General features: G+C 45.0%; 1 protein-coding gene across 1 annotated transcript in view; it reads right to left on the reverse strand.

The window, feature by feature from the left end:
• The window catches only part of LOC138248831 (beta-1,4-galactosyltransferase 3-like), a 304,863-nt gene that overhangs the window by 35,052 nt on the left and 248,577 nt on the right, over positions 1-21,234 (reverse strand). Inside the window, exon 6 of the mRNA XM_069202774.1 lies at positions 8,600-8,704. Within this exon, the coding sequence (XP_069058875.1) occupies positions 8,600-8,704 (105 nt within the window). The remainder of the gene's footprint in view (positions 1-8,599; positions 8,705-21,234) is intronic.

Raw genomic sequence — 21,234 nt, forward strand, 5'->3', positions numbered from 1 at the left:
ACGTGGAAACACTTCTGCAACCTCCAGCACGCCATGGGACATCTTCCATCCAAAGGAGAAGTTCCTAGCCCTTTTCGTTGTTGCAGAATCCTTGGCTTCTTCCACCCAGAGGTAGCCTTCTTGCACCTTCATCCGGGGTTTCCTGGGCTCCTGCCCCCGCTGGACACTATCGCGACTCTTGGACTTGGACCCCTTGCCTTGCAGGTCCTCAGGTCCAGGAATCCGTCTTCAGTGCTTTGCTGGGGTTTGTGGTTCTTGCAGAATCCCCCTATCACGACTATTGTGTTCTATTGGGTTAGTAGGGGTACTTTACTCCTACTTTTCAGGGTCTTGGGGTGGGGTATCTTGGACACCCTCACTGTTTTCTTACAGTCCCAGCGACCCTCTACAAGCTCCCATAGGTCTGGGGTCCATTAGTGATTCAAATTCCACTTTTGGAGTATATGGTTTGTGTTGCCCCTAGACCTATGTTCACCTATTGCATCCTATTGTAATCCTACACTGTTTGCATTACTTTTCTTACTATTACTTACCTGTTTTGGGTTTGTGTACATATGACCTGTGTATATTACTTATCTTTATTTTTTAGTAACTCTGTGTATTGTGTTTTCTTATGATATTGTGCTATATGATATAAGTGGTATAGTAGGAGCTTTGCATGTCTCCTAGTTCAGCCTAAGCTGCTTTGCCATAGCTACCTTTTATCAGCCCAAGCTGCTAGAAACACCTCTATTCTACTAATAAGGGATAACTGGACCTGGCACAGGGTGTAAGTACCACAAGGTACCCACTATAAGCCGGCCAGCCTCCTTCAACCACCGGGGTTATTCCCTGCTGTTCCAGCCATGTCCAGAGACCAAGGGCCTCTTGACAAAGGGTCCATGACTCCAACACGCCCTGCTTGTTGAAGTACCACATGGTGGTGGTGGCGTCCGTGAACACCTGCACCAACTTCCCCTTGACAGAGAGAAGAAATGCCTTCAACGCTAGCCAGATTGTCTGGAGTCTGGATTCTGCCGGAGACCAGAGTTCTCCGATCTCCACCAGATGGCCGCCCCACCCCAGAAGTGATGCATCTGTCACTACTGTAAGGTCTAGCTGCGGAAGGGAGAGAAGTCTGCCTCTGACCCAATTACGGTTCAAAGGGGGCGGAGCTTGCCGAGCCGAAAGATGGCCGCACCTTAGCAGAGCTCCGCCGGCTACCGCACAATCATACATAATCCTGTGGACTACGCCCATGTTTTCGAACCCACTGGGGAAGCAACCGATGCCTGATCACCGGGGGAGATAAGTTGGCCGTGCTGGGACGCCGGTGGGGCTCGGAGAAGAAAGCAAGAGAGGAGGATCGGGCCGAGGCCTAGGAGTGGTGAGGCAGCGCTGGATCCGGCCCGAAGATCTAGGAAAGAAAGCCCTCGTGGCACAGCCGCGCCGGGAACGGTGTTGGAATCACACCGGAGTGTGGCCCCCGGCCGGCTAGTCATCCGCGGAGGTCCCAGGGCTCCTTACAAGCGGTAAATAAATTAAGACTACACGAATTGGAAGGGGCCGCGGTTTGACCGGGAGTGGCTCCTTAAGGTGATGGAGGCGGCCTACAGGGCGAACAAACAACAAACGTAAGACGACTGCTGTGGGCACTGATTGTGGCACGCTGGCCGACACCGGGCTGGGACTGGAACTGGAAGCGCCAGGAGGCCAGCAAGGCGGCGCGGTCAGGGAGAAGACGCGCCCCAGCGGAACGAAATAACAGCCAAACTACAAACGAGCTGCGCTGACTCCTTGTAAGGGCCCCGGGCGAGAAGTTGCAATTACTGGAATCCGCAATACTCACAAGTGCAGTTACGAAGAGCTGACCACGCAGTAAGAATATTTTCTCCAATCAACATGGGAAAACACGACAAAACCCAACCTAAAATACAATTCGAGAGACGTAAAACTATGAGTCAAACTGGGGAGGGCGCGGAAGCAAGAATAGAGGAGCCCCCTGAGATCCCACCCCAAGATGACCCTGAACTACGACATATCCTAGCAGCGATGCAACAAAGCCTAGCCCAAATAGATGGCAAAATAGACTCTATCATATCGTGTGGATAGAATGTCGGAACAACTAGATAAGCAAACAGAACGGGTGGACCAGGTGGAAAGGCGCGTATCGTCGGTGGAGGATGGTCAAACTGCTTTGGCGTCTGGACAACTGAAAGTGAATACGGAACTAGATATCCTCAAACACAAAATGGACGACTTGGAGTTACGTTCACGAAGAAACAATCTTCCCATTGTGGGACATGCAGAGTCTACTTCGATTGTAAATATGGAAAAATTTGTTCAGAGCCTATTGATACAGTTATTGGGACAAGACACCTACTCAACTTTCTTTGTGGTCGAGCAAGCACACAGGTCACTGGCAGCCCGACCACCGCCGGGGGCCCCACCTCGCCCGGTGATAGCGAGACTATTGATCTACAGGGACCGAGATGCTGCTTTGAAGCGGGCACGTGAGTTGAAAACATTGCGGTATGAGGGAATGACGCTCTCGCTGTACCCTGACTTTACACTTCAGGTGCAGGAGGCGAGGAAACAGTTTCTGCCGGGGAAAAAACAATTAAGAGTCCTACAGCTGGACTATAGAATGTTATACCCAGCTAAGCTGAGAGTAGATGTAGAGGGCAACACAATATTCTTCACTGACCATAAAAAATTGTAACAATTTGTGAACCACAAGTTGGCAGATAAAAGAAACGCACCTAGTACTGAACCAACGAATGTCTAGTCAAAGCCCTATTGCCTATTATTACAACCCTTTTTATAGAAATTTGTACAGATTACCAGAATGTAGAAGGTTATTCGAACCACAGTCAGAATCATATGTGAATATCACCCACAGTGGGGAAGTTCGGGTCTTCTAGACCCAGAGGTAAACTATACGAGTAGTACATAACTAGTAGGATTTGCCTAGAGATATAGGGACGGTCCTTTTGAAAAGAAAAAAAAAAAAAGGTACATTGGTAGCCAAGTTAACATACTTATTGTTAAGGCGAAGCAGCATCCGCCATCGTGTGTGTTCCACTTTCGGAAATGTTGGGGTTAGTATTAAGTAGGGTAGACGTGGGAGGATTGCAAAAGTTACTAACAGATGGGCAGGTTGGGGTTTAGCCTATCGTGGGAGGGGGGTTGGAGGGAGGGATGTAGTTGCAGTTACTATGTGTTGGAAAAATTGGATAAAACAGAACAGACAAAGTGCAGACAAGTATTGTATACAAACAATGGTTGGAAACCATCCTAGAAAAATAGTTAGCCCCGGTATGTATGACCACTGACACACAAAGTAAGCACCACAAGCTTAGGTTGGTCACCTGGAATGTGAGAGGTCTCAATGACACACGCAAAACCCGAGGTGTTGTGGCATATTAGCTCAGACATAAAGTTGATATTGCAGTGTTGCAGGAGACGCACCTGGCCCCAAATAGCCCTCGCAGAATGAAAGGCCAGTTTTTGGCGGCTGCTTTTACGTCCCACTCGAGGGGAGTATTATTGTGGGCGTCCAAGGCTTCGGCCATTGAGTTTGAGTGTGTAATAGCTGATCCCAGGGGACAATACGTAATAGCAAAATGTAAGAGCAGGGCCCTCACTTTTATGATAATAGGAATATATGGACCAAACTACGGCGACCCACAGTTTTACAGAGATATAGCAGAGCGAGCAAGGAGGTGGAAGGATGTTCCACAACTCTGGTGTGGAGACTTTAATTGTACATTGTCTCCAGCATTGGATAGATCGAAAGGCAGGGCCAGAGGTCCAGCTGCTGCAGCACGCACGATACTAGACATAATGATATCCTCCGGTTTGGTAGACGTTTGGAGGAACAGGCATCCAGAAAAAGGAGGTTATACCCATTACTCATCAGCACATGACCTGTACGCCCGCATTGATTTTTGGCTAGTTTCTAGTAGCATATCTCATAGGGTGACACCGGAAGCGCCTTGGCCATGTACTTATTCCGATCACTCACCGGTTCCGATATTACTGACCATGGGTCATGTTCCACTTCCACCGTTCACCTGGCGATTCCCACCATATTCACTAACCGACACGGTGTTCAGGGAGGAGCTATCTAATGCAATTAAATAATTCTTCCAACTAAATAAAGGATCAGTAGACAAGGTGGGTACAATCTGGGAGACATTTAAAATATACATAAGAGGAATCACCATGTCCAAACATGCAGAAGTACTCCGATCAATATGCGGGCGACTACCAACACTAGAAGGGGAACTATCCCAGTTGGAGCAGGAACATTGTGTAACTGCAGAAACAAGTACACTGGGTCATATCCGAGTTAAGGTGCAGGAGTTTCAGGAGACAGCATTATCCGAAATCCGCCACATGGGGAAGTATGCCGTAGCCCGGAAATATGGTGAGGGGGATAGACCTGGTAGGGTCCTAGCTAACTTGATCCGCCCCAGTCGCAGCGCCAATTTAATTAATATAGCGACAGCAACAGATGGCAGAATACTAAATAATCCTGAAGATATAGCTGTGAGATTTTGCGAATATTATCATACACTCTACACCGCAAAGGGTGACTCAGAACCTAACTCCATACAAGAATATCTAACCCACATAGTGATGCCGAAGCTCTCTGAGAGTGACAGAGAGGCCCTTGAGGCACCGCTCACTCTGGCTGAGATAGAAAGTGCGTTGGATGGCATGGCTGAGGGTAAAGCCCCGGGACCTGATGGCTTAACTGCATACTTTTACAAAGCATATAAAACACTAATACTTCCACATCTGAAAGAGGTGTTCGAGGAGATGATCGTAGAAGGCTGCATGCCCCCATCAATGAGGGAAGCCATGACAGTTACACTGCTTAAACCGGGGATACCAAAAGAACAATGCTCCTCATATAGACCACTATCGTTACTAAATGGGGATGTAAAAATATACGCCAAAATCTTAGCGAAACGACTGACTAGAGTGCTGCCCCTACTGGTGAAACCTGAACAGGCAGGATTTGTCCCAGGCCGTAATTTAACCACGAACCTACGCACATTATTTGGCACAATACAAACCATAAACCCCGACATACAAGCTGTAGCAGTATTCTTAGACGTGGAAAAAGCATTCGATTCAGTGGAGTGGGATTTTCTCTGGGCAACACTACGACAATTTGGATTCAGGGACACTTTCCTGCGATTGATAGCTATACTATATAGGGACCCCCTGGCCAGAGTACGGATCAACGATACCGTGACAGAGACATTAACCATCACCAGAGGCACTAGACAGGGCTGCCCACTTTCCCCCTTACTGTATGCACTGGTGGCAGAGCCACTAGCATGCGCTCTGAGGGAATATCATGGGCATCGGGGCCTTGAATTCAAGTACTACAAGGTGGTAATCTCAGCATATGCAGACGATACTTTACTATATATCAAAAATCCAAAACATAATGCAGCACCGATGCTACAGGAAATAGTACGATACGGAACCTTCTCCGGCCTTAAAGTTAATTGGGGTAAGTCCTTAATGTTCCCACTAACTCACTCCACAAAACAGACAGAGGTAGGTTTCCCACTTAGATGGGAGACGGGGTCAGTTAGATATCTGGGCATTAAAGTGCATACTGATCCTAACATTATTGTGGTGGATAATTATGACACAGCGATAACTAAATTAGCTACAGATGTTGAGAGATGGATACGTCTCCCACTATCCCTATTGGGTAGAATAGCACTGATGAAGATGGTGGTGCTACCACGCTTCCTTTTCATATTTCAAAATATCCCAATGGTACTACCCAAGAAATATTTTGCCACGTTGAGATCACTCCTCATAAAATTAGCCTGGGCAGGTAAACAGCCCAGAGTGAAGTGGAGTGTGCTGACTTTGCCATATGAACTTGTTGGCCTAGGCGCGCCTGATTTGGAGACCTATAGCATGGTGACTCGGGCTACGGTGGCGCAGACTTGGCTCCATGGCTCGGAAGATACCCCATTCCTTAAGACAGAGAGGGAATTAGCATTGCCTGCTCCGTTGCAGAGTAGACTGCACCAGGCCCCTGGTAGGCAATATAAAAAGCTGGCATCTCTGGACTCGGTGGCGGGGGCATGGCACGAGATCAAGGACAAACTGAAGCTGGCCACGCTATACTCACCACAAATCCCAATACATTGCTGTGCCTGGTTCCCACTGTGGCACGACGGTAGACTGATAAATACCCTACGTGAACTAGGAATCAACACAATAGGAGACCTCTATGAAAACAGCAAATTGAAGGACTGGGACAGAGTAAGGGAAGGAACCAACGTGACTACACCACTACACCAGTTTCAATATCATAGGGTAAAACATGCATTAACACAAATACTGGATAACGATTTGCAAGAACCCCCCGAGATCACATCGCTTACTATGGTCCTACAGGGAGACTGTACGAAACGATTGGTGTCCTGTTTATATGCATCAATTCATGAGGCTAGAGCCCAGGAACTTTCAAGAGCCCGCGTGGAATGGCAAAGAGATTTAGATGTACAGATCACTAACAGACAATGGCATTACTGCTGCGAAAGGACACAATCTATCTCACTAAATGGCAGACATCGTCTCATTCACTTTAAATTCCTTAATAGAATATACTACACCCCAAACCGGCTACACAGATATGGTTTGCTTGAACACTCAGACTGCCCCACTTGTGGGGTAGAACAAGCCGATTTTTTGCATATGGCATGGGAGTGTGGAAGTGTGCAAACTTTCTGGAAAGCAATATTTGACGAGCTGACAGCCATAACTAGTACACAAATAGACGCTGAGCCACTTTTGGCACTCGTGGGCTGGGATGCACATTTGCCAAAAACTATTCGAAAATTGGTGGCAATGGGTCTGCTATTGGCTAAGCGTAGAATTGTAATGAGGTGGGACCGTGGACCGATTTCTAAGATAGAGGAATGGCACAGAGATATGGCTTATTGCACCACACAGACAATTATAACGAATTACTCCCTCCCACAAACAAGCCAGCAAAATTTTGGGAAATATACAAACAGTACCTTATAGGGAAGGAAACGGGGGAGGCGGAGGACGAGACTACTGATGGATAAGCAAAGTGTGATCATAAATGGAGGAGTGGTTCGTGACCACGGGGGACCTGTAACCATAACAACGAAACTCCGTGCTGAAGCACTTCAGAAAGAGAAAAGGTCTACAGACAAAATGTAGTATGATGCTTGAACTGTATTAGTCTGCAAATATATAATCTTACTGTACTGCTTTATTTGTATATGTAAAAGCATAATAAAAAATAAAAAAAATTACGGTTCAAAATCCACCACTGCATGTCTTTCGCTGTTCCCTCTGAGATCTGGACCATGTTGGAGCGATTTCCCTGATGCTGCGCCCAATGGAACTTCAGCAGCCTCAGAGTCAGTCTTACCGAAAACCAGGATGGAGGCCAACACATCAGTATCATAGCCTGAATATCCCAGACCCCTGTTCGGGAGGATAAGCTCGAAACTGCACTGTGTCCAGAACAGCTCCTATAAAAGAGAGCATCCGAGAGGGAGTCAAGTGTGACTTCAGCATGTTTATAGTGACCCCCCAGCGAATGCAGAAGATTCGCGTAGACTGCAAGGGGGCAACAACTGCTTAGGGTGAGCTCGCCTTCAACAGGCAGTCGTTGAGTTAGGGGAAGACTGAAACCACTAACCTGCGCAGATGAAGTGCAACCACCACCATCACCTTGGTGAACACCAGAGGGGCACTGGTAAGGCCGAATGGTAGCACAGTGAACTGAAAGTGCTCGTAGCCTACCTTGAACCCCAGGTAACGCTTGTGGCCTGCAGGATGGTAATATGAAAATATGCATCCAGTAAGTTCAGCGCAGTAAGACCAGTCTTCTAGGTCTAGGGCAGACAAGACCTGAGCCAACGTCAGCATCTTGAACTTCTCCTGTTTGAGGAAGAGATTTACAGTTTGTAGGTCTAGAATAAGGAGAAGACCCTTGTTCTTTTTGGGTATTAGAGAGTAGTGGGAAGAATAAAAACCACTGCCTACTTCTGATATCGGGACTGTTTCTATGGTTTCCTTGGGTAAGAGAGAGCTGTAGCTTCCTCTCGGAGTAGAGACAAATGATCCTCCGCCAGCTATTTGAATATTGGTGGTATTGGGGGAGGAAAGGATAGGAAAGGCAGGGCGTAGCCCTTCCTGGTGATCTGCAGTACCCATGTGTCCAATGCTATGGACTGCCAGTGGTGGAGATGATGGTGTACTCTCCCTCCAACTGGGCAAGCATGGTCCTGCAGAACCAAACTAGGAGGGCTTTGAGGCTGCCGCCCATGTCTGAGATTGTTAAATGGGGTAGCATTTAGTTGTGTAATAGTGACATCTGTAGCATAAGCATGGTGTGAATCACTGTGCAAAACATATAGTAAAGTAAAAACAATGAATTATGTGATTAGCTGTATATTTTGTTTTAGCATTTAAGTTGGTACAAAACATTGTTTTGTAAGAAATATACATAATAACTCTCAAATGAATTACAGGACCTAGTGTTGGATATAGAAAATAGACTAATGAATGAGCAAATTAATAAAAATGCACTTGCCTTTTCTGATTTTCTTCATTTCCGTTATCACGGTCATGGTTTGCCATTTTGTAGCGTCCAAGATCTGAAGGAGTTCTTCTGATTGACATCCCTGCTAATTTAATCCTTGAAAACGATAAAACAGAGATAATTTTTTTTTTAATACTGGCGCAGAGCATAACAGCCATGGTGATTTGTTATGCACGCTTCAAAATACACATATTTATAATGAAAATGTTAAAAGTCAGAATCGACCTACAAAATATCACAAATGGCAAAATCAGTGGTTGGACACCCAGGACATATTATTTGGGCTGAAGCACAACACTTTTTAATAATAATCAATCAATCAAGGGTTTGTAGAGCGCGGCTAATCACCCATAGGGTCTCAAGGCGCTATTTTGTCCAAGGAACATGTAGGTCAAGTACCTTGCAGCACAAACTCTTTGGTTGACAATTTACAGTACAGATTAGTGGAAGAGGACTGATTACTTGGAAGGCAAGATTTATATCCCTAGGTATACATTGTTCACACTTGTATATTAAGTTCTTTAGTGGAAAAGCCTTTCGTATTAGGTAGAGCACTCTAACGAAATGTACAACGCTATAAGCTCAGCCTGCATTACAGACAGTAGTTCTAGTATAAAAACCACAATGTAGCGAATTGATGTTATACGCACTAGAATCCTCGTGGTTTGGGGGGGGACTCTGAACAAGAAGTATGTAATGTGCGGGGGGTGTTAGGGTGTGGTTAACGGAAAGTATGAGGAAATGCACAGCATGTGAGTGTATGCTGAAGAATAAAGTAATGTTTGACCGTAGCTCCAGTTTGGCGCAATTAATCTTCATGCTCCTGGGCTGGGGAAGACGCTACAAATGGCAACGAGTAGGGGGTAAATGCCTGAGAAAACAAGACTGCTCTCCCTAAAAGTTTGCAATGATATGGGAAGCTGCTCATGCATGCCACGTGTGCCCAGAATCCATACAGAGCAGTCTGTGAGTGGCACATGTGAAATCTACGTCCTACTCCAGCCTGTACACAGCTGCAGAAGAGACTGAAGGCCATGCAGAGGAGCACATTCAAAAAGCCCACCATAACCGCCAATGAGGTGGTCAACAGAGACGCTAAGCTGTGCCCCAGTTACAAAGGCATTATTCAGATGAAGCAAAAAATAATAATCATATCAGCAAAGTACAAGAAATAGAGAACTTACTCTCAGTCAAGGGCGATTGAAGCATACAGCGGCGCATACTATGGCAGCAACCATCTGCTTGCAGAATTTGTTGGTGCCACCCTATGCGTCGAAAGCTGTCCAAACAACACATGCTCTCAATGGCAGTAGAAGGGAGCACAAAATACAATGCAGCCATGTTCCTGAAGACACCACCGCCTTTCAACACTTCTAAGAAGCAAAACATTGGTGCCAGGTAGGCTGCGTGGATCGAAACATTCGGTGACTTTATAGATGTACTAGAGGAAGAAAATTACAAGATCATTAAATATTTGAAAAACCTTGCAAGCGATGGAGTGAAAGTGCTAAAGAAAATCTCACAGACTGATGCAAAATTGTACCAAAAGGTGAAAGATGCATTAAAGCCAAGTTCAATCCAAATGTTGACTATGAAAGGTATATCTTCAACCAAGCGCGACAAGAGGTTGGTGAAAAAAGTGATGAGTTTGTTGAAAGGCTTGATACACTCAAACACTGCATGTTCTGTGACTTCACTGACAAAGTCATGCTCTTCAGAATCATGGATAGCTGCCTTTCAGATTTGTTTGGAAGGCACATGGTAAAAGAAACAGTCTAGAGAAAATGTTGATGGCTGCAAGAGCAGAAGAACGAGTAGATCGACAAGCTGCTGACATGGAAGAAGGAACGGCACATCATGAATCAGCATTGACAGTGAAAAGCAAGCACAAGCATAAACAAGATACATGTAGGTCGACGTCGTCAAAGAAAACAAAGCTATACTTTCAATGTGGATTCTAGCCTCCCCATAAAGGTAAATGTCCAGCTGTAGGACAAGTTTGCAAAGGTTGTGGGAAAGAGAACCATTTTATAACTGTGTGCCAAACCAAAGAAAACTCGAGTGAGTCACAACGGCAAGAGAAAATTGCCACAAGAACATTCCAGAAGCATTCATGCCACAACCCTAAAACCAAAAAGCAACATCAGCTCAGACAAGTAGTAACCAGGCAAAATCAATCATTGTCAAGCTCATCATACAAAGGTTTTTCAACATCACTATCAAGTGCCAGCGAAGAAGATGGATGTGCACTGATGATATCTACCAAAAGACAGCATGCACATATGGAGTTGGCTACCTGTAAAGAAGATCACAGTTCAAAGAAGGCTCACCAAACAGAGCGAGAAACATCATTTGGACACTGTCCCAAAATCAAGTTGAAAGTGAACGATCATCCAAAAACTTTCATCACAGACTGTGGTGCATCGATTAACATCATGCCAGTAGAAAAGTTTAAAAGCCTATCTCCTGTGCCTTGCCTCACTCCATCAGGCACAAAGTTGTATACCTGGGCTGCTTCTGAGCCATTGCAAAGCCAAGGGTTGTTCCTAGTGACAATGAGACACAAAAAGATATTGGTGCAAGCCACCATTCACGTTTTATAAGGGACTTTGTTGAGTGCCTATATATTTGGTTTTGCCACTGCTGCTATCATGGGATTGATATCCCTCAACTACAACCTCTGTGCTCACTCTGAGATCACAAGCCGATTCCTGTCATTGTTCCATGACCTGTGAAAACTCAAGAAAATTAAAGTGCAACTTCATATCAATGAAGACATTCACCCTGTTGCTTAGAGACACCACAGAGTTGCATTTCATCTACAAGAAGCTGTAGAGAAAGAGTTGGAAGCCCTCTTAAAACATGACATCCGTGACTGTTCCACAGGGCCCACATCATGTGTTTTGCCCATAGCAGTAGTACCAAAATAGGACAGTAGCAGAGCAGTGCACATTTGTGTTGATATGCACCAGGCAAACAAAGCCATTGAGAAGGAGAGACACCCTGGTCCGCACACAGCAGACATGATCATGCAATTGAACAGAGCCAAAGTGCTTTCCCACCTTGACCTGAATAAATTATACCATCAACTCGAGTTGGAGGAGAAATGCAGGGACATTACTACCTTTTCAACTCATGTTGTTTTGTTCAGATATAAGAACCTGAATTTTGTAGTATCTTCGGCTGCTGAGACACCGCATGAGGTTATTCCCCGAGTGATACAACCTGTTACACATGCTTTCAATTACAGTGATGACATACTGGTTTCTGGGAGAACACCAAAAACACGACAAAGCCCTTACCCAAGTGTACCAGATGCTCGCTGACACAGGACTTACTCTGAATGCCGCAAAGTACACAAAACCAAACAAGGTTTTTGGCATATATTCTCTGATGGGGGAATTACTCCAGTCTTGGGCAAGGTGCAAGCACTGTTCTCCACTTGTACCCCCGCCCGCAAAGATATTACCATTCTGCTGCAATCCTTTATAGGCGTGGCCAGTTATTCCTCAAAATACATTTGCAATTTTGCGACAGTGAGTGCTGCTTTGAGAGACTTGACAACGCTGAATGCAGGTTGTGACCAGAGTTTCAAAGACATTAAACATGCAATTGAGAACGTAACGGTAATGGCCTACTTTGACCCCCAAGTTACATATGGAAATAACGGTTGATGCGAGTCAGGTAGGGCTAGAGGCAATCCTTGCCCAACACAATGGCCATCTGAATGCTCAGAGACACATCGTGGCCTATGCCAGTCGAAGCCCATCTGATACAGAACATGCTTACTCTCAGCCAGAGAAAGAGTCTGGCTGTGCTATGGGCCAGTGAACATTTTCATGTATTCCTCTAGAGAAAACGAATCACCATCTCCACAGATCACCAGGCGTTTCTGGAAACCTGAAAGCTAAGATACCCCCTCACATCGAGAGGTGGGGGTTAAGGCTACAAGATACAGATAATTTTATAAAGCGTGTGAATGCCAAAGGAGTCTTGGTGCTGAAAAAGTACCACTGACTGATCAAACTGCAGCTGACAAGATGCTTAAGCCTGCAGCAAGTGTTTATACTTCTCCCTCTGGATGGGAGAACAGCCAGAATTTGAACTGTTTTCTGGAGCACAAAGCGTTTTTGGTCTCCCAGCTGTTCCATCAGCTTATTCCACAGAAGGTATCTCAAGTGCATAAATCCGCCCCCAACTGGATCTCCTGATTTTGCAAACTTTAATTGTTCTGGAATTGGTAGATCTTAGTGATCTGCTGGGGGGAGTACTAAGTGAAATGTTTCTTTAAGTAGTCAGGAGCAGCTCAATACAGCGATTTATGAGCAAAACAGAGAGCCTTAAATCTCACCCTTGATACTGACTGAAATTTAGGGATTGTCATCAAAAGTGTCACTGCCGCATTCTGGAGGCATTGCAATTTGTTCAAAGAATGCTGGTGGACTCCCAAATACAGGGCATTACAATAATCCAGTCGAGATAAGACCAATGCTGTAACTACAGTTTTTTGCTACTCAAATGGAATATGAACCAAAATCTTCCTAATCCTCCGCAACAGATAAAAACAGGAAGACGTTGGTTTATTTATCTGTGCTCTAAAGAACAAACTAGAGTTAACTATATACCCACATTTTTAGCAGTAGATACTGGTGAAGGGAGAGAGCCCAAGGACTGAGGCCACCAGGAATGATTCCACGAAAGAGAGCTCTTATCAAAGAAATGAACCTCAGTTTTTGTAGAATTAAGCATCAAACTGTTTAGCCTCATCCATTGAACAATTGCTCCCATACATTTGTTAAAACCCAAAGCATTCTCCTCCATATTCTTTGTGATGGAGACAATTAACTGTGTCTCATCAGCATAAGCAATGGGGATGAAGCCAAAAGTTTGAATTGATTTTGTGAATCGCGCCACGTATGTTAACGAGAGTAGGCTCAGTGAGGAGCCCTGTGGAACTCTGCAAGGCAAAGTGAAGGGTTTTGACACCAAATCCCCAACAGCCACAGTGAGTTCTCTCTGTGAAAGTAAACACCAACATGACTTTAGGGCTGAGCCTCCAATTCCAACTTCTGCCAAACGGCCTAACAGAGTCTCATGATTAATGGTGCCAAAAGTTGCCAACAGATCTAATAAGATCATGGCAACCTTCCCCCGCCATCCAGTATATTCCTCACTTGAGCAGTAGCCACCACCAAGGCAGATTCCGTACTATGGTTGGGCCTAAGACAAATTTTGAGTCCAAAAACACGCTCTCCTCCACATATTTGGACAACACAGTATTCATGTGTTTTTCCAAAATCTTTGATGGAAAGGGAAGACATGAAATAGTGTGACAGTTCTTTACTTCTCTGGGATCAAGGTTAGAGTTTTTTAATAAAGGGAGAATGGATGCTCTCTTCCACTCAAGTGGAAAAGATTCAGACTTCAGAATGGAATTAAACAACTGCATGAGGAGGGGGGTACGACTGCTTCCTTAATCTCATGCATTTGTTGTTTTAAAAAGTTCCTTGGTAAAATTACTGGCAGCAAACATTTTTTTCAGAAAATAATGTAGCTTTTTCAGTGACAATCAACTTTTTATAGTCTTGAATCATGCTTTCATATTTCATGTTTTCTTCTTCTTTATAATCCTTCCTCCACACTTTTTTTTGCCTCCTGCATTTATGTTTTAGATCCCTGCGCTCCAAAGAGAACGACAGGGCAGAAGGTCTTTCACTATTTAATCGGGCATGCTTAGTAACCATGGCTGTAAGACATATTCAGCGAAGGACCCAGCCTTAGGTGTAGTATCTTTCATAAAATAGAAATATGGGTGCTTGAGAGTATTAACCAAGTCTGATGTACAAATTTTATTCCAAGCTTGGATTTTTATATTGTAAGGACCTGTTTACCTGATGGTTAGACTGTGATAATTCAGGACTGAAACTAATGATTTTATGATCTGACCATGAGAAAGGGATAATATAATCGACCCTCAAGTCAGATTTATTTGAAAATATGACGTCCAGAACAGGCCCTCCATAATGAGTGGAGGAATTCACCATTTGGGGAAGATTAAAACAATTTAAAATATCCAGAAGTGACTCTGGGTGTCATTCTGACCCCGGCGGTCTAAGACCGCTGGGGCCAGGGTCGGCGGGAGCACCGCCGACAGGCCGGCGGTGCTCCCAAGGGCATTCCGACCGCGGCGGTAAAGCCGCGGTCGGACCGGCAACACTGGCGGTCTCCCGCCAGTGTACCGCCGCCCTTTGGAATCCTCCAAGGCGGCGCATCTAGCTGCGCCGCCGAGGGGATTCCGACCCCCCCTACCGCCATCCAGTTCCCGGTGGTCCGCCCGCCGGGAACCGGATGGCGGTGGGGGGGGGGGTCGCGGGGCCCCTGGGGGCCCCTGCAGTGCCCATGCCACTGGCATGGGCACTGCAGGGGCCCCCGTAAGAGGGCCCCTACAAGTATTTCACTGTCTGCTTGGCAGACAGTGAAATACGCGACGGGTGCAACAGCACCCGTCGCACCTTCCCACTCCGCCGGCTCGATTACGAGCCGGCATCCTCGTGGGAAGGGAGTTTTTCCCTGGGCTGGCGGGCGGTCTTTTGGCGACCGCCCGCCAGCCCAGGGAAAAACTTAGAATACCCTCCGCGGTCTACTGACCGCGGTGCGGTATTTCGGAGGGGGGAACTCTGGCGGGCGGCCTCCGCCGCCCGCCAGAGTTAGAATGACCCCCTCTGTCTCTTTATTGTCAAAATTTTCACAATGAAAGATAAGATCACCTGAAACAGTGAAACTGGCATACTGCATAAAGGATTTGAGTAGGACTGCCAGGTAATCTAAAAAAACTTGTTTTAGGAACAGGTGGTTTATACACCAATAGTCCATTAACAAAAAGACTGATAGGAGAACTTGCACCTAAAGAACGTAGCCTTGTATCCAGTTGCTGTATCAAGATCACAGCATACTTCCATATAACCTCGATAAGGCACAGGAAGCCACTCCCCACATTTGCCAGCTCAATGTAATCTCTTGATCGGATAACCGGCCGGTAGAGCCTCCACCAGATCATGATCTGAGTTGTCATCCACCCACGTTTCCATAAGAAATGCGATATCGGGCGAATGATCTTCCATAAAGTTACAAATTTCCAGCCTGTGTTTAATGAGAGAGCGTGTATTTAATAATATACGATTGAATCTTGTATCCCTCCTTGTCCGGGGTTGAAGTTAATGAGAAACCTCCACTTCACCTTTAGAAAGAGCTGATATCCCCAAACAATGCCAGTTACAGTGAACATAGCAGAGGACTCCGGGTACTGCACAGTGTGGACTTACACTTGTTCAGACACTGCAGCAGGTCACTAGAACAAATATAGTACTCCATTCGTTCAGGGGTCCCGGCCCCTGGACCAGACTTGGCACGGATGGGCGCAGACGGGCTTGCCTTTGGCCCGCCCACTGCGCGCATCGGCTCCCCCAGGCTCCTTAAATGCTGAGCCAGGGGGAAAGACTAGGACGGCAACAAAAATGGCAGTAAGGCTGTGGCGCCGGCACTAAACATGGCTGGAAGTGCAAAAAGGATCGAATGACCCCTGAACTGCTGTGCAAACTATGGGAACAATTGAAAAAGTTAAAAAATCAGAAGCTACTTATGTAGCGAAAAAGAGCTTAAAAATTACCATTAAAATATCAGTAAATAGCAGCAGCATGAAGCATACACAAAAGTTATACACAGTCAGTGCAGAAGAACTCGATTCCGCGTCCTCAAGTTCCATTAATGCTGAGCCAGGGACAAGGACTAGAACGCCAACATAAATGGCTGTTAGACAGTGGCGCCGGCACTAAACACACCTGGAAGTACAAAAAGGATCTAATGACCCCTGAACTGTAGTGCAAATTATTAAAAAAGTTAAAAAGAAAACAGAAGCTATTTATATAGCGATTAAAAGAGCTTAAAAATAAAGAAAATTACTATGAGATTGTGCAGAAACCAGCGAAGGATCAAAACCCAGCAGATTACCTTTCACGAGTGCAGCTGCATCGTCACAGGTCGATTTCCAAGACAGCTGAAGCATCTCTCAATTTTTGTGTGAAATCCAGCACACCAGTGGCTTTGTACGTGGAACATATCGTTGCTGCCACCAATGCAGATAAAGACATGAACATAATAAAACAACTGATTACCAAGCAATCATGGAGGAGTACATGGCTCCTTTGCCAAAGATGTTGAATTCCAAAAGTTAAAAAAAAGTACAGGATGAGTTAGCAGTCACCCAAGAAGGCAGAATACTATGAGGCTTGAGAATTGTCATCCCTGGAAGCCTAAGACAGCGGGTCATCGAGCTGGCCCATGAAGGCCAACAAACAGCATTAAGTGATTCAGTGTGGTTCCCTTGACCAGAAGGAGCTGAAGGCATGCCACATTTGCAAATGTTTATCCCCTAAGGTGACGCAGCACCAGTGACAACGTCTTATGTTCCTGAAACAGTGAAACTGGCATACTGCATAAAGGATTTGAGTATGCCTGCCAGGTTATCTAAAAAATTTGTTTTAGGAACAGGTGGTCTCAAGCAACTGAGCCTATGTCATTGTTGCCTAATCAGGGTGGACCGTGATCATCTCGGATCACCTGAGCCATCAGACAAGTGAAAGCCGACCAATCAAGGAAATGTGATTTTGGTGATGTTTTGCCACCTTTTATTTAACAAAGGGGAGGATGCAGCATATTGACGTTATGCGCACTCGAATCCTGTGGTTCTGGGCTGACTCTGAACAGTAAGCACACAATGTTCAGGGAGGTTTAGGGTGTGGTTAACGGAAAGTTATGAGGTAATGCACAGTGTGATTGTATGCTGAAGAATAAAGTAATGTTTGACCTCAGCTCCCATGTGGCGTAATTCATCTGCAGGTACCTAGGCTGCACGTTTGTAACAAATTTGAAACATTTAACAATTTGAGATCAATTTAATGCTACATGATAATATGCAAATACATGCAAGCACATGAAAGTAAAATTAGGGACTGTTTTCAAAACAAAATGTATATACAAAAAACTTGAAAAAAATGCTAAACTACCATGCACCTATAATGAAAATGTCACTTACCCAGTGTACATCTGTTCGTGGCATCAGTCGCTGTAGATTCGCATGTTTTGCATAGCTCGCCATCTGGTGTTGGGCCGGAGTGTTACAAGTTGTTTTTCTTCTAAGAAGTCTTTCGAGTCACAGGACCGAGTGACTCCTCCTTTTGTCTCCATTGCGCATGGGCGTCGACTCCATCTTCGATTGTTTTTCCCCGCAGAGGGTGAGGTAGGAGTTGAATTGTAGTAATAGTGCCCATGCAATGGAGTGACTAAGTATGTACCTATTTAAGGTTGAGATGATACATATACAAATAGTTGAAGGTAACTTCCAAACTGCTACAGGCTCCCGGGGAGGCGGGTGGGCACATGCGAATCTACAGCGACTGATGCCACGAACAGATGTACACTGGGTAAGTGACATTTTCAGTTCGATGGCATCTGTCGCTGTAGATACGCATGTTTTGCATAGACTAGTAAGCAGTTATCTCCCCAAAAGCGGTGGCTCAGCCTGTAGGAGTGGAAGTAGTTTGAAATAATGTTCTTAATACGGCTTGACCTACTGTGGCTTGTTGTGCGGATAACACATCTACACAGTAGTGCTTGGTGAATGTGTGAGGCGTAGACCATGTGGCTGCCTTACATATTTCTTGCATTGGGATGTTTCCTAGAAAGGCCATGGTAGCACCTTTCTTTCTGGTTGAGTGTGCCCTTGGTGTAATGGGCAGCTGTCGTTTAGCTTTAAGGTAGCAGATTTGGATGCATTTAACTATCCATCTGGCTATACCTTGTTTTGATATTGGGTTTCCTGCATGAGGTTTTTGAAATGCAATAAATAGTTGTTTAGTCTTTCTGATGTTCTTTGTTCTGTCAATGTAATACATTAATGCTCTTTTGACATCTAATGTATGTAGTGCCCTTTCAGCTATGGTATCTGGCTGTGGAAAGAACACTGGAAGTTCCACTGTTTGATTTAGATGGAACGGTGAAATAACCTTTGGCAAAAATTTAGGATTAGTCCTTAGGACGACCTTATTCTTGTGTAGTTGTATAAAAGGTTCTTGTATTGTAAACGCCTGAATCTCGCTTACTCTTCTTAGGGAAGTAATGGCGATGAGAAATGCAACCTTCCAGGTTAGGAACTGTATTTCGCAGGAGTGCATGGGTTCAAAAGGTGGACCCATAAGTCTAGTTAGGACAACATTTAGGTTCCATGAAGGAACAGGTGGTGTCCTTGGTGGTATAATTCTCCTAAGGCCCTCCATGAATGCTTTAATGACTGGTATCTTATATAGGGAAGTTGAATAGGTAGTCTGCAGGTATGCAGATATTGCTGCAAGGTGTATTTTAATGGAAGAGAAAGCCAGGTTAGATTTTTGTAAGTGAAGCAAGTAACCCACTACATGTTCTGGAGTTGTGTGTAATGGTTGTATTTGATTAATATGGCAGTAGCAAACAAACCTCTTCCATTTACTTGCATAGCAGTGCCTGGTGGATGGCCTTCTGGCTTGCTTTATGACTTCCATACATTCTTGAGTAAGTTGTAAGTGCCCGAATTCTAGGACCTCAGGAGCCAGATTGCTAGATTCAGCGATGCCGGATCTGGGTGTCTGATCTTTTGGTTGTCTTGTTTCAACAGATCTGGCCTGTTGGGCAATTTGATGTAGGGTACTACTGATAGGTCTAGCAGCGTTGTGTACCAGGGTTGCCTTGCCCAAGTTGGTGCTATTAGTATGAGTTTGAGTTTGTTTTGACTGAGTTTGTTTACTAGGTAAGGAAGGAGAGGGAGAGGGAGAGGAGGAAAAGCGTAAGCAAATATCCCTGACCAGTTCATCCATAGGGCATTGCCTTGGGACTGTTTGTGTGGGTATCTGGATGCGAAGTTTTGGCATTTTGCGTTCTCCTTCGTCGCAAACAAGTCTATTTGAGGTGTTCCCCAGAGTTTGAAATAGGTGTTCAGAATTTGGGGGTGAATTTCCCATTCGTGGACCTGTTGGTGATCTCGAGAGAGGTTGTCTGCGAGTTGATTTTGGATCCCTGGTATAAATTGTGCTATTAGGCGAATTTGGTTGTGAATTGCCCAACGCCAAATTTTTTGTGCTAGCAGGCTTAACTGCGTGGAGTGTGTCCCCCCTTGCTTGTTTAGATAATACATTGTTGTCATGTTGTCTGTCTTGACGAGAATGTATTTGTGAACTATTATTGGTTGGAAAGCTTTTAGTGCTTGAAAAACTGCTAGAAGTTCTAGGTGATTTATATGCAGTTTTGTTTGATGTACGTTCCATTGTCCTTGTATGCTGTGTTGATCGAGGTGTGCTCCCCACCCTGTCATGGAAGCATCTGTTGTTATTATGTATTGTGGCACTGGGTCTTGGAAAGGCCGCCCTTTGTTTAAATTTATGTTGTTCTACCACAGAAGCGAGAGGTAAGTTTGGCGGTCTATTAACACCAGATCTAGAAGATGACCCTGTGCTTGAGACCACTGTGATGCTAGGCACTGTTGTAAGGGCCTCATGTGCAGTCTTGCGTTTGGGACAATGGCTATGCATGAAGACATCATGCCTAGGAGTTGTAATATCATCTTTGCTTGTATCTTTTGTGTTGGATACATGCGTTGTATGATGGTGTTGAAATTTTGAATTCTTTGGGGACTTGGAGTGGCTACTCCTTTTGTTGTGTCTATTATGGCTCCTAGGTATTGTTGTACCTTGCACGGCAGAATGTTGGATTTTGTGAAGTTGACGGTGAACCCTAGTTTGAAGAGGGTTTGTATGATCTGATTTGTGTGATTTGAGCACTCTATTAACGAATGGGCCTTGATTAGCCAGTCGTCTAGATATGGGAACACATGTATTTGCTGCCTTCTGATGTGTGCAGCGACTACCGCTAGACATTTGGTAAAGACTCTTGGTGCGGTTGTTAATCCGAAAGGCAGTACCTTGAATTGGTAATGTATTCCTTTGAATACAAACCTTAGGTATTTCCTGTGCGATGGGTGTATTGGTATATGGAAATACGCGTCCTTGAGGTCTAAAGCTGACATGTAGTCGTGTAGTTTTAGCAATGGTAATACTTCTTGTAGTGTGACCATGTGAAAGTGGTCTGATTTGATGAATGTGTTCACTATTCTGAGGTCTAGGATTGGTCTCAGCGTTTTGTCCTTCTTTGGTATCAGAAAGTACAGTGAGTAAACTCCTGTGTTTATTTGCGTGTTTGGCACTAATTCGATTGCATTCTTTTGCAATAGTGCCTGCACTTCTATCTCCAGGAGATTGGAATGATGTTTTGTCAAATTTTGTGCTTTTGGTGGTATGTTTGGAGGGAATTGTAGAAATTCTATGCAATAACCATGTTGGATAATTGCTAGAACCCAAGTGTCTGTAGTGATTTCCTCCCATGCTTTGTAATAATGACTTATTCTTCCCCCCACTGGTGTTGTGTGGAGGGGGTGAGTGACATGTGAGTCACTTCTTAGTAGTAGGGGTTTTGGGGCTCTGAAATTTTCCTCTATTCCTAGGGAATTGCCCTCCTCTATATTGTCGCCGAAAACCTCCTCTGTA

The sequence above is a fragment of the Pleurodeles waltl genome, chromosome 8 (genome assembly GCF_031143425.1).
Source record: "Pleurodeles waltl isolate 20211129_DDA chromosome 8, aPleWal1.hap1.20221129, whole genome shotgun sequence".
Classification (NCBI taxonomy): domain Eukaryota; kingdom Metazoa; phylum Chordata; class Amphibia; order Caudata; family Salamandridae; genus Pleurodeles; species Pleurodeles waltl.